General features: G+C 37.5%; 1 protein-coding gene across 1 annotated transcript in view; it reads right to left on the bottom strand.

Annotated features, from left to right (window-relative positions):
- tns1a (tensin 1a) overlaps window positions 1–11,432 on the bottom strand; it is a 129,375-nt gene extending 117,943 nt beyond the window's left edge. The window contains exon 1 of the mRNA XM_049479870.1: window positions 11,313–11,432. Within this exon, the coding sequence (XP_049335827.1) occupies window positions 11,313–11,327 (15 nt within the window). The 5' untranslated portion in view covers window positions 11,328–11,432. The remainder of the gene's footprint in view (window positions 1–11,312) is intronic.
- Between the last annotated feature and the right edge of the window lie 3,961 nt (window positions 11,433–15,393).

Below are 15,393 nucleotides of genomic sequence, written 5' to 3'. Positions count from 1 at the left end.
CATCAGCTGCCGGAGCCCTGAGAGAGCACAATTGCACTCTAAGATTAAGATTAACATGAATAAGGACTGAGTCTCAGTTTCAGCAGAAGAGAAGAATTAGAATTAGAGTTATTCTGAAATCAGAAGAACTGCAGTAATAAAGTCATTGATAAATTAATATACAGTAATAAGAAAGCTAGAATCTTCTGAAATGTCATGAAATCACTAATACAAATCTCTTATAATGAAGGCAAGCGTGCATGCATGCATGCAGGCACTTCATGACTCTGAGCACTGTTCAATTTCTCAATGTGTTATGCAGCATTTTGAGAGTATTACATTAAATTAAAGCCATATGGATCATATCAATCACAGGTGACTGATGTGATTTATAAAATAGTAAGTACAATCCAGACATTTCCAATCTTTTCATAAACAAACTAATGTTAAGGTTAAGTTAGCTCAGCTAATGCTAAAATACTATCCGAGCCCTGTTTGTGATCTGTATTCACCTGATACTCTATTAATATTTTAAGATCAGATAACCAATATTTTAACACATATTATTAACAACTATAATGTTATTATGTTGATAGCCAGTGTTGTGTACAACAGGGTTCAACTTTTCCATGGAATGAGCTGCTATCACTCTCCCACAATGCACCACAGATCGGATTAATCACAGCATGACTCATCTTCACAGCCAGCCCTTCCTTTCTCCCACAAAGCTCCATTCACCATTATCTCTCTGTCTGTCTTCCCCTCTTTCTCTACCTTCCTTTTGTTTTTATGTCAATGACAAGGTCAAGCGCACAGACATGAATACCTGTCAGATCAACTCTAGACAAACTCCAGCTCATCTTCAGCTCATCTTTAGCACAGCCGCTGTCTGTCCTCACCTGCTCCTCTACGGGTGGAGTTTATAAACAACACCAACAACAACGTGACCCAGAGACCTAATAATGCAACAATCAATCCGGACACATTTGTAGGGATTAGCGGCGTTAGCTTTGATGAGCTGCTGACTCATGGAGGAGCGTGCCGAGTGAGAGAGAGAGACAGAGTGATTGCTATCTTACACCCGGTCCACAGTTTATTTTCATGCCTTGCACCTGCCCTGTTAATATAGTATCAGAGTTTAGGAATATATCTGCACTGATTGGGGTGGTGGTCTGGAAGTGAGGTGTGTTCAGATAAATATATAGAGTTTTTTTTTTTTAGTATTTCAGTGTCAACAAGCCCAACCCACCCCATAAACTTTACATTTATTGCAACTCTTTTTAAATAATTACAACATAGAACACTGTTATTAATATCTTATTCATTTATTTTATTCTATTTTTTTATTATTTATTTATATGATTTACTTTTGCAAGTAAGATATGTTAATATATATATATATATATATTTGTACATGTATTGTTATGTTTTTTTTTTTTTTTACCTTTTGTAACTTTAACTTCTTGTTTCATTGCTTTGGCAAAAGTTGATAATTGCAATTCATGCCAATAAAGCTTTTTTTTATTGAAAAAAAAAAGAAAAAATGAGAGAGAGAGAGAGAGAGAGAGAGCGAAAGAGAGTCACAAAGAGAGAGAGAGTCAGAAGGAGAGAGAGAGAGAGAGAGAGAGAGAGAGAGAGAGTCAGTGGCAGGCTCATCATTGTGGTGAGGTAGAATCCCTGTGGACAGATCTGATCTGAGTGTACTTAGAGTGGAGATCTATGAGAGATGATGTTTCATGATGACTGCCAGGGGGACTGTCCTACCGTGCTGTGTTTCACACATGCACACACACACACACACACACACACACACACACACACTCGCCCATTGTCTTATACAAGGCACAAGGGAGTAAATATTGGTCCCCCCACAGTAAGAAGGTACACATTCAACACACATAAGTGACCTTTAACTGAAGTACAGTATAAAGATTCACTGGTGGTTCAGAAACATTAGTATGAGCCTCAAAGATTTAAGCCATTATCATTAAAAAAAATGCCAAATTATGTGAATAAAATAATTGAACGTATTTTGTTAGCCTAAGAAAACTGCCACCCTTTTTATGTAAATGACTTACAGATACTTCATTGTGTTACTTCAATAGAAATGTTGGTTATCTATTCTATTTTTCAGACTTTTTACTTCTGCTCCTTACATTTTAATAAACCAAGTAGTCCAGTGGACTAAGACACTAAGGCACTGCCATTATGATCAGGAGATTGCTACAGATTCGAATCCCGGTCATGCAGCTTGCTATCAGCTGCCGGAGCCCTGAGAGAGTACAGTTGGCCTTGCTCTCTCTGGGTGGGTACAGTACAGTAGATGTTGCTCTTTCCCCCTAGGGTGATGTGGATCAGCACAAGGCTGCGTCTGTGAGCTGATGTATCAGAACCGAGTCGCTGCACTGCTTTCCTCCGAGTGTTAGCGCTGGGATGCTACTCAGTAATGCTACAGCATCAGCAGCAGTTCAAAAAAAGGCAGAGTCTGACTTCGCATGTATTGGAGGAGGCGTGTGCTGGTCTTCTTCACCTGATGAAGACACCTGATGTTGGGGCATCACTAGTGATGGGGGGAGTCCTAACGAGTGAGTTGGGTAATTGGCCGTGTAAATTGGGGATAAAATGGGATAAAATGTAAAAAAATACAAAGGCCACAACTGTTCCATTAACTTCTAGTACAATATTCAGGACAGGAAACTGGATGATTCAGCATCTAGATTTTTTTGGACACCACTGTTCATTCTCAGGCCTCTTTAAACACAGCAGCATTATTGACCTATTGCCTTGTTGTTGAGCACAGTTGCCAGCACTGCACATTATGAAAAAATCCATTACATCCTGGCTTCAGATGTTGTTTAAGATGCACAGAGGAGTAAGTAAATGAAATGTCTCTCAGATCTGTATTTACTGTGGCTCAGATACTTTTGTACTGTGGTAAATTACCCTACAGTTGTGTTTGTTGTTGGTATTGTTGGTATCTTTAAAACATCAGAATGGGCCGTTCCTATGAAAGAAGGAGGCTCTTGACTATCTCACACCCCGTCAACAGTTTATTTTCACGTCTATCTGTTGAAATAATGGCGGAAAAAACACAGGAGCTCCACTGACTGATTAAAACCCTGACAACAGTCAACAGTCAATCATCCAAGTCAAGAGAATCCATTCCTACAGGTGCTCCCAGTGCACTGCATACACCCACACTCATTAAACACATACACACACACACACACACACACACACACACAGACAGACACACCACAGACCACAGACCACAAACTCAACTTTATTCTCAACAATACACAGAATAAAGAATAAAAAAACATTGCTGTTCCCTTAAATGAGCTGCTGGTGTATCTTCAGAGCATGAACAAGAAGGTCAGTTTCCTCTGCTGAGACGCATAAAAGCGCTGTGCTGTTAAGATATGAACACGCCAAAGTCAGAGCTCACCTGGCTCTTAAAAGGAATGTGAGGCAAGTGACACACTGATTGGTTTATTTCAAGCTAAAACCTAAACACACACATAATTTTTGCACCCTCACAATACCAAAGACACAGACGCGCCCTAAATGCAGTTGTTTGATCTGCAATTGACCGAAGCACTGTAGATCGCTAAAATACGACCCCTATACTCTTTGACAGGTGCTTGAAGTCTACCTCGCATAAACTACTCTGACGTAGCCTGATAAACGCAGCACCTGTGCTTCCATATGAAGCTGGATCTGCTCCGCTCAGTGCTTTGGTGCCTGGAGACGGTGATTAATTGGAGTAATTATGTTGAGTGAGGAGTCGTCTCTCCCTTTTATTGATCACCGCAGCCATTTCGGGGATTGAGGGATTCACAAATGTGTGTGCGCAGCAGACAGCCAGGTCATTACTGAGAACTTCTCCCGTTTCTCTGCTCAGGCAGAGAAAAATCTCACTCTACATCCATCCACACTGTCACCAAATACCAGAGCCTGAGCTTCCAGACTACTGGAGGAGCAGTGAAGAGTTTGAAACAACATCTTACTGCACTTGAAGAGCCTCAAACTACATTAAATATAATTAACTACATGAATTGATACTACATGTGTGATATTCATACTCCTCCACCCTCTCCGAAACGACTGAAAACAATAGTATACCCTTGGCTTGGTCGTCAGTAGAGATTTATGGATGGGGCTTACCCCCATATACTATGATGGGTTGCCTGTTTGTAGTTATGATTTGGTACAAAAGCAGTATACACCAAAGCACCAAAGAGTCTCTGAGGGTCAAACATGAGACAAAGGGTTAAAACAAGTGTGTGAAAACATTTTTAAGTGTTTAAAATCAATGTTCCTTAAAGCCACTGGGAACAAACGTTTATATACAGCTCTGGAAAAAACTAAAAGACCACTTAAAATGATTGAAAAAAACATTTTTAAACATCTGGAATATAATAAAAAAGAAGATGGATGATCACAAGCCATCAAACCAAGCTGAACTGCTTGAATTTTTGCACCAGGAGTAAAGCAGCATAAAATTATCCAAAAGCAGTGTGTAAGACTGGTGGAGGAGGAGAACATGATGCCAAGATGCATGAAAACTGTGATTAAAAACCAACCAGAGTTATTCCACCAAATATTGATTTCTGAACTCTTAAAACTTTATGAATATGAACTTGTTTTCTTTAAATTAGTTGAGGCACATTTTTTTCTTATTTCAGCCATTTAATAAATAAATAGCACAATCAGAGAAACTGTTTCAGAAACTGAAGTGGTCTCTTAATCTTTTTTTTCCATCTCCTGACTTGCCACGGACAGTAGGTACAGATCCCTCTTTCAGACAAAGTCTGATGGCTAATCCTGCTGAGGTTCTCAACATAAATGATCAAAATTGCGTATCTTCACCTGTGAAGGGGTGGTGCCAGTCTTTTCGAATGTTTTTCTATTTTTAGAAGAGTAATTAAGCTTTCTGAATACTTGATCTTACAATATATAACACAAAACAATAAACTATCGCAGTGTCTATTATATTAGTTTAATTCAAAACTGTGATGCCCTATAGCTGACGAACAGAATCATTTAGAATCAGACAAAATCAGATGTATCACAGCAGAAGAAACACTGCTTCAAATCGCTGCTTCATGCCTCTCTGGTCCTGCTGAGCGTTTAGAAGTTTAGAAGCTGGATTGAGACGCTTCTTATCCTAGATCTGCAATTAGGACTAACTTCACATGCAGGATTAGCAGCCTGTGAAGCTGATTAAAGCCTCACCTCCCCAAATAAAGCTTTAAGGGAAGCATGGAGCAGTTCTTCAAAAAGGAGAACTGCAGGAGAATGAGCCCAGAATACACTAATCAGGCAAAACATTATGACCACCCCTTTGTTTCTTTATCTGTTAACCATTTTTTTTCAGCTCCACTGAGCAAATAGAATCATTTTGTAGTTGTATAGTAATTGTAAAGCTGAAAAGTATAAAAATTAAACAATAATATATGAGGTGGAGTTGAGTGCTGTAGATCAATGCCAATATACCAATATTACACTGTATAGCACGCACCTCATGTGTATTATTGCGATTTTACCATAGTTTAATTATCGCTGTTTATTGAAAGATTTTAAAGAGTTAAAGAGGAGGAGAAAATAGGATCTGTTCTGCCAGTTAAAATAGTTCCATTTTTGCTCTGTTTGTAGCTGCGTTTGTGCTGTTTGGCTTGTAAGCGCTGCATTGTTGCTAGGTTACCTGTATGCGGCGGAGTAATACATGGAGAGCTTCGGTTATTAGCTTCAGTGCATTACCGGCTGATAACAGCACTCATAGAACTCATAGAGCCTCTTAGCCAATCACATTGCAGGGTTGGAACGAACTGTGGTATAATATAGGATAATGGGTGTAGAAACAATAAGGTAGTCATAATGTTATGCTTGATCAGTGTAAATGGGACTTTGAGGAACATGCACTGTATGCAATGTTACGAAATACAAATATTATAAAATTAAAAGTGGTTGTTCTCTCAAAAAAACACCCTGATCTCCACGATTAGTGACGGCCTAAATCCAGTTACATCCAGGACACAGAGACGCGAGTGCTGCTTGTGCAGCAGGACACTGCCCCAGGACAGCACTGAGCAATTACTAAATAAAAAGTCGCCTTGCCTTGTGACCTTGTCTTGCCTTCAGAGAACAATCATATAATCGATTAAAGCTGAGCACCAGAGAGGACCTTACATGAGAGTACTATGATTGTGACAATACATGATCAGGGTTGCACGATGCATCACATATATTATTATTGTAATATTGACTTAAGGAATAATGTCAGTGCTGTAGGCTGTGATACGTACCAACATTTCAAATGTCATAAGACAGGAACTACCATTTGCGATGTCATATGGAAGATAAACAATGCTGTTCGAGCCATAAAGTAAATAAAATGAAGTCTATGAATGTCTATAGCACATTTAAAAGACAAACCATCACTGATTGGTGGAAACTTCACACTAGACCTCGAGCAGTTTGGACTGTGTGTCTCTCCACTCTTCCTCCAGACTCTGATCCCTTGATTTCCTTAAAATGAAATGTAAAATTTACTGATGATCAGTGATGGTTTGGAGAGTCATGTCTGTCATCTGCTGGTGTTGATCCACTGTGTTTTATTATCAAGTCTAAAGTCAGTGCAGTTTTGTTTTCCCACAAAATCTTACAGCACTTCATATCTTACAGCTTCCCTCTGCTGAAAACTACTTTTATGGAGATGCAGATTTCATTTTCCAGCAGGACTTGGCACACTGCCCACACTGTGTACCAAAAGTACCAATTGGACTGGTCTTATATAATGTTCTAATTTTCTAAGACACTGTTTTTTGGGTTTTCATTGGCTGTAAGCCATTTAAAAAATCAACAATCAAAGAAATAAACGCTTAAAATAGATCACTCTGAGTTTAATACATCTATATAATATATGAGTTTCACATTTTCAACTGAATTAATGATATAAAGTAACTTTTCAATAATGTTTTAACTTTTTGAGATGCAGTATGAGTACTGTACTGTATTTACACAACCTTGTGTACAATCTCTTTAACAGGAAGCCAGAAAAACAGTGTGGTACCAAAACACATAAGGACATTTTGTAAAATTAGGCAGAAATAACTCCTGATATATAATAGAGTTCTTATAAAAGAGTGAGTGATTTAAAAAGAGGCGCAGGATGAAGGAGCGGTCGCTGGCACGCGAGGGGCTTCTTTTCAGCTAAATCTTTTTATCACATATGTGAGGCACAGCAGAGGGAGAAGTAGGCCACAGAAGAGGAAGGAGGAAAAGAAGAAGAGGGAGCAGAGGAGTGAAAGAGAGAGAGAGAGAGAGACAGAGAGGGAGGGGTTCTCAGATTAGCTCCAGCAGCCTGGGTAGTGTCAGGACAGGAGGAACGCTCTGATTGGCCATTTTCTCCCCCAAAAATGAAAATCTGTATGACTGATCTGATATGACTGAGTGTTCTCCATGTGAGTGTTGGTAAAAAGTCTTTCAGAGACTGTAGATATTTCACGATGGACTCCAATATTTACAAATATATTCCTTATCACACATAATACAACATAAAACTATTAATAGAAGACATATTACACAATATAAGATGTTTAAAATGAAACTCTCTATAAACTCTCTCTAAAAAAAAATAAAAACAGGAGGAAACAGCATGATATTGATTTAATACTAATGACAAAATGCCACATATACTATATTTCCTCTTATTTTACTCATGCATTGTTTTCTTTGAAATCAAGGGTATCCCAAAAGAGTTTTTGATAAGAGATTTTGTCTAGAAAAAGCTACTACTTTCTCAAAAAAGCTAGCACTGCGGTTAGCGGCTAATGCTAATACTGCTGCTCCCAGCCTTAGTGCTGGAGAAACTTCACTAAAACCTCAACTTTATAACGCAGTACTTCAGTGGAGTGGCTTTACTGCTTCTTAAAACCTGATTGGTAGAATTCATACATGAGATACACTGACGATTTTTGGGAAAATTTGCCTCACTCTAACGCAAGTCTCGTTATGTCACATGAGCACAGTCATTGTGCAGTGTGAAGAGCTCCCTCTGTGGCTGCATGGTGGTAGTGCAATGTTATTGTCGATCTCTCTTAATGCCTTTATAACTAAAAACTCATATCACACATACAATAAAAATATTATTAATCATTTTCAGCCCTAATAAAGGTAAATATGGAATAAACAAGTTAAAATAAAGAAATAAAAATGAACATTCCTTAAATTCTGAATATGCAGGAGGAGGTTAAAGGAGACAGACAGACTGAAGGGCAGGAATGAGTTATTACTGGTGGAGTCCTGTACACTCCTCCTCCTTCATTCCTCCACCCTGCCCTTCCATTTCCTTTATTGCACCGCCCGTCCCTCCAGCCTGTGTTCTGAATACAGCTCCACTACCACAAGGTCACCCAGCTAGCCATCCTCGCTAATGCCTACCCGGCCTGAACACACACACACACACACACACACACACACACACACACACACACACATTGTAACAGGCATATTACTGTAATCGTTTATGTCACTTACCCCTTGTAGACCCCTTATCTAATAGCTATGACAAAGAACAACTCAAGATATCCCGGTGAAAAAATATATACTTAATTGTACTTAAAACAATATTGATAAAACAGCTGTATGTACTCATTTAAGTATATTAAAAGTACATTAATATTGTGTGTGTGTAATAATAATGTTTTCATCAAATGTTTAAAAAAATTAACTTTGATCATACTTTTTAAAAAGTACAATATAGTGTATTTTTAAAAAGAAGAGACTACTATGAAGTACAATTTTAGTTTAATGTTATTCAATATACTTCTAAAATACTTATTTCCACATATACTTTTGTACATTTTTAGCAAGTGTGTTAAAAACAACTACTGTTATAGTAGTTCACTTAAAGTACAATGTATCATATAAATGTATCATTTAGAAAGTAAATTAAAAAAATATATATTTTTTTTCCAATTGTAAATGAATACTAAGGTGTTGGTATGGTGTCTGTGGTGGTTGCTATGATGTCAGTAAGCACTTGCTAGGTGGTTGCTATGGTGTTTCTAGGTGGTTGCTAAGATGTTGCCAGGTGGTTGCTAAGGTGTGGAACTTTGAAAAAACTCTGCTCTAAAAAAAACACTGAATTTAAAGTTTTGACTGGTACCTTTTTTTTAGATTGTTGTATATAGTGGTTAGGTTTATGTATAATATGTGTTTATATTATACTATTTAGATTGCTCATTTTGATATTTGAGTAACTATAAGGGTTAACGTGATCAGTTTTACATATTTGGTATTAGAAGTCCTGATGTTTGTCTAAGTTGATTTGGTTTCTTACTAATGGTAAATATTATCTATATCAGCTGAATTATTTGGATCATATTTAGAATAATACATTGAAGTAGGGGTTTTAACAAGAGAAAAACAATTTGCTGGTTCGAATCCCGGTCATGCAGCCATCTTTACTGCCTACAACATCCATGCAATCCAACATCCTGTAAAGTGGATTCAATTCAAATTCATTTAATAATTCATTGAATTAAATTCTGAAATTCTACATTTTGCACAGCTCTGCTATTGCTGATGTAACAGAAGGATGCAAATACTTTTTCACAGCCCTGTACAGCGAGTCAGTTTATCAGTTAAATCCATTATTTATCCTGCTTCTTTTCTATTAACAAGCCCCAACAAATTGCATTCCAGAGCTTAGCAACACCTCATTCAGAGCTGCAGTCTTTTGGGAGCGAGAGTGAATTAAAAAGGATGTGTGTGGCCACTGAGATCCACACCACACGTCTATCAAACGGCGCAGTAAACATGCAGACCACCTACTGAGAAGCACAGGAAACACTCCCCTCTGAGACTCTGCTCTCAGACAAGCCAGAGCATGGAGGAGGCGTCAAACGCTTAATCAGATGAGTTGCCAAAAAAACTGTACGTCAATTTTAACGAATTGCTCTTTATCTTTCCGTCAATGGATCTAGGGCTGTAGGGTAAATGGTATTTTTATCCGTATTGCAATTCCTGATAAGATCATAATACATAATAAGATACTGTATGTGGTAATATTGCAAATACCTCAAATTGCATTACTCACGTGCATCAACAGAGGGAGCTCTTCACTTGTGCTTGTGTTTGTTATATAACAAGGCTGGATGTAGAGTGAGGTAGAGCTCCACAGAGAATGCACAAACCAAACTACTTCTTAGTTCTGGGGAAGAAGTTTGAACTAAATTTCGATCTTTATTTAGATGTTATGCACCCCTATTTGGAACCCTTAAGACATCAAAGCATGAGATGAAAATAAATTAATATATATGGTAACTGTTTCCAGTCATTTGTACAATGAAAGCTACGTATGTTTGTTATAATTTATTTCTTAACCAAATTTGGCTGCCTGTCAATTAGGTAACAATTAGGTAAATGAGAAATGAGAAAGGGTTTTGTTCCTACTTTTAGAGAAGAATATTGTGAAGATTGAGTGTTTTTAAAATGACCGAAAGACAAAACAAGAGTGTCATCTTTCATGCATGCACAAAAATACAGCTCAAAAAGAGCAAATACAGCTCTAAACAAAATCAAGAGACCACTTCAGTTTCTGAATCAGTTTCTCTGATTTTGCTATTTATAGGTTTATGTTTGAGTAAAATGAACATTGTTGTTTTATTCTATAAACTACAGACAACATTTCTCCCAAATTAAATAAAAATATCGTCATTAACAGCATTTATTTGGAGAAAATGAAAAATGGTTGAAATTACAAAAACTGTCAGACCTCAAATAATGCAAAGAAAACAAGTTCATATTCATAAAGTTTTAAGAGTTCAGAAATCTATATTTTGTGGGATAATCCTGGTTTTTGATCACAGTTTTTTTCATGCATCTTGGCATCATGTTCTCCTCCACCAGTCTTACACACTGCTTTTAGATAACTTTATGCTGCTTTACTCCTGGTGTAAAAATTCAAGCAGTTCAGTTTGGTGGTTTGATGGTTTGTGATCATCCATCTTCCTCTTGATTATATTCCAGAGGTTTTCAATTTGCTAAAATCAAAGAAACTCATCATTTTTAAGTGCTCTCTTATTTATTTATTTATTTTACATTTTTGCCAGAGCTGTATATATTAATAATCATTTCTTTTACACAACATCCCAACTTTATTAGACTCATTAGGGTTGTAGGAACCACAGAACAGCACACTACAGACCACAGCATCCTCGCTTCTGCATTTCTCTCCTGTAATTTTACTCAGAAATATTACAGTACCCTGTAAATAGTCTAAATCTAAATCTCAATATTACAGAATAAACCAGCAGCTCACTCACCAGCCACAGCCACATCTCTAAACCCCCGGACCCGCCGGGCTCCTCCACACGCCGACCCCGGGGCCACGCTCAATACCCAGCCCTCTCACAGGTAGCAGCACCGCCACCAGCTCCCCACGGCCGCCTCTCCACACCCATCACCAAAGCAGTGGCCGTCAGAGGGCTGTCCTCACACACGCTTCCTGAGGGACATTGTGAGCGGGATGGAAAAACATACACACTGGCAAACACACACTCAGACACACACACACAGACACACACACTCAGACACACACACTGAACGGCTGGAGCAGCACCAGAAGAGGTGTAATGGAATGGCGTGGTAATGTCCTGCCCGGGCGGCTGCTGAACGCTGTTTTTCTTTCCTACTGGTGGGATTTCAGCTCGCTTCTAAAGGTCAGAGTTCAGCCTGAGACTGACACAACGCTCCAGAACGTCCTGATTTCCTTTAGGAGAAAACGGTGGCGGCTTTTCCATCCTCACAGCCAGCATTCACCAACCATCCTGTTACTCTGTGCCCTATTAGCTCCTGCACAAAGCTAGTATTGTACGAGTGATTGCTTTTTTTCTACTGGTAAAATGTGCACTGAAAAAAAATGATGCGTAAAATTTACTCAAAAAAAGTTTCGCAACTTTCTGCATTTGCTTTTTTTTTGCGTAAATTTAATCTTCAGATTAAATTTAAAGTAACTTTAACTCGGGTTTAAGACTTAAATGTTACATAGTAGAGTAAATAAATGTCAATCCTTTTTATTAGTAAACTTTACTTCATTTATTTTTGCATACAATACTACCTAATTATAATTACTTAAATTATAATTACTCAATTACTTTATTTACTTAATATATACAATTTATACAATATTACTTTATTTACTACAATAATAATGTATGATACATAATATATTATAATATAGTATACTAAAAATAATATATTACATGCCATCCATGTGTTGAGACAATGGGACTTGGTTCGTTTACAAAATAAATATTTGAGATTATGTAAATATTTGAATGTGTGTTTTAATTAAAAATATTTACATTTCAAGAATTATAATATATTATGTATTATAAATCATTTGAGTAATATAAAAAGTCAATATAAAAATATAAGATATTACACACCGGCTTTCAATGCAATGGAAATAAAAAAAACTTAAATATTTTTGTTAATTGGATTTATTTGATATATATATATATATACACACAATACAGTAGTATATATATATTAGAATATTATAGTCTTCTTTTCTGAAAACAGCATTCTTAGTTTCTTTTTTTATTATTGGAGATAATTCAGGTCTGAAAGGGTTAATTAAGCTTTTATTAATGCTTTCAGTGTTTAAATACACATCTGCATTAGCAGTATCATCATTTTTATCATCATTTATTATCTAGATTATCTGTGTAGCTCCGGTATGAATACTGCAGGGACGTGTCTCATGTTTTAGGGAAACCGTCACTAAAAGGGTTGTTGGGAAAGAAAGTGGAATAACAGCTGAAGAGTGTCAATGAGGGCTAATGAGAAATCGTTATTTTCGACAGGACGTTCAGGACGAGACGCTCCGCTCGTCTCTCAGGGGTCACCGTCCCGTCCTCACTGATAAAATCTGACTTTAGGAAGCTGGACGGCCGTCCCCGTGCCCCGTCCCCGTCCCCGTCCCCGTCCCCGTCCCCCCGTCACTGACGCAGGGTCTGGGATACGGCCAAATCACAACACCAATCATCAGAGGTGACAGTAATGATGTTACAGTAATGAAGGTGATCTCGAGCCGCTCGGACAGGGATGCTGTTGTGGGGAATGCTGTGTTCAGATGAGCTGAGCTAATGCTAATGGACCCCTGTCAGGATGGAGCGGATTTTAATCACAGCGGATTTTAACTTCGTCCAAAGAATCAGACAGACGAGACGGGGAGACAAAAGACCTACTTACTTTAACTCGAGAGTTACCAAAAATATATATTTTCCAAAACCAAACAAAATTAAACACAAAGCTGTAAAGCAATTATTGAGTGTTAAATAAGTAAAAACATTAAATAGCTACAGAGCCCCTAAGGTGACATCATGTCAAAATAAAAGACTTATTATAACTTATTAAGGCATGGGAACAAGATCCTAATACGTAGACACAACTTATTAAGGCGTAGAAACAGGTTCCTAATGCGTGGACATTACTTATTAAGGGTTGGGAACCTAATACATTGCCATGACTTATTAAGGTATGGGAACAGGTTCCTAATGTGTGGTCACAACTTATTAAAGCATGGGAATGAGATCCTAATGCGTTGCAATGACTTATTAAAGTGTAGGAACAAGATCGTAATGTATGGCCACAACTTATCAAGGCATAGGAACGAGATCCTTATGCATGGTCATGACTTATTATGGTGTGGGAATGAGATCCTAATGCGTGGGAATGAGATAATTAAGTTGTGGTCATGACTTAATAAGGCGTGGGAGGAGAGAATTAAGTCGTAGTCAGAGAATAATAATAAAGTTTGCTTTTCTGTAAATTAAAGCCCATGAAGAAACTGAATATTACATTAATTCTTCTTTAATCCAAGGATAATCCTTAGTAAAAAAAATGGAAAGTGAACTGGTTTATTTTTTTTTTTTTTTAATAAATCATGGTGATGTTTTGGAGTCTCTTGCAGTAAGACATAGCATAATTCTAAATCAAAGACACTTAATTCTAAAGAACACAATATAATAAAATACATAATAAAATATTTATTGAACACTAAGGGCCCTATCTTACACCCTGTACAAAGCGCATCATAATGCTTATTGCTATCTTACTATTGGCCTGTGTGAATGTCTCCTATGATATACTTTGTAATTTTATATCGCTACGTATCGGCAACTATCAAAATGTCCTGTAAAATCTGTGAAGATTCAGTAAAACAAGTATTGGATCAAATGGGAGCCTCAGCAATAGGAAACCAAATGGAGGGTATGATAAAAATAAACGTGATTAATTGACTAATCGGGGGAAAAAAAAATAGATCAGTCGACCACAAAAATCATCATTAGTTGCAGCTCTAAATTTATATAGATAGTTCTATAGATACAGATCCACTTATTTACACAGAGACACATCTAACCCCCCTGTCCTGCAGGGTACAATCTGCGTACCAGGCAGAAATAAGGAGCACTTATAAAAAGCCAGGTACAAAAAGGTACAAACGGCGTTTGACTTTGAGGCATCCGGAGAGCAGGCAGGGGAAGAGGGCCTCGGGGGAGCTCTTGTCCTCTCTGGCCCCGTTTAGGAGAGTCTCTGAGGCAGCACAGAGATTAATGAAGCTGTGTTGACACAGCCCTCAACAGAAACCCTCTCCGGCTCTCCTATAGAGTGTACAGTACACGCACACGCAGCAAACGCTTACAATACAATACACTCACAATATACAGTAATATACTACACTACCTGACCACAACACACTTATCTATTCTTACACAGTATATTGCTATAGACTACAAATGATAGGATCATTTTTTAAATAAAATAAAAAATTATATGATAAAGTTTTTTTTAGAGTAAATGCCATCTGTCCCATTTAAAAATGTGTACATGGGAGTTTTTAATATTCTTTTACTGCACTTTAGCACTCAGATGACTAATATTACTTTATTGTGTTTCATATTTCACAGTATTTCTAGACAAATCGATTGCAGTTTACGCTTTAGTGGACGGATCTTTCAATAAAGTTGTATTAGTCAACCATATTGGGATCATATAAATCAGATTCTATGAAAACATTATAAAAAAAGACTATCATATTTAAAATGTTTATTTTATTTTACAAACTCCATTTCCCATGATACACCTGCACTCCACTCTCTGGACATGCCGGATCACATGACGCGTCAGTGTTCCGGTTCACCCTCCTGCTGATTGTACACACCTGGACTCACCACTATAAATAGAACACACTTCCACTCACTCCTTGCCCGGTATTGAACCTATTAATTTTTTTTTTTGCTCTTCTGCCTCGTGTTTCTTTTGTGTTTTGACTCTTTTGTTGCCGACCCTTTTTACATTTTTAAATACTCTTTCGTTTAGCCCTTTTTTTGTTAGCTT

This window comes from Astyanax mexicanus, chromosome 5 (genome assembly GCF_023375975.1).
Source record: "Astyanax mexicanus isolate ESR-SI-001 chromosome 5, AstMex3_surface, whole genome shotgun sequence".
NCBI lineage: Eukaryota > Metazoa > Chordata > Actinopteri > Characiformes > Acestrorhamphidae > Astyanax > Astyanax mexicanus.
This window is presented reverse-complemented; position numbering and strand designations above follow the sequence as displayed.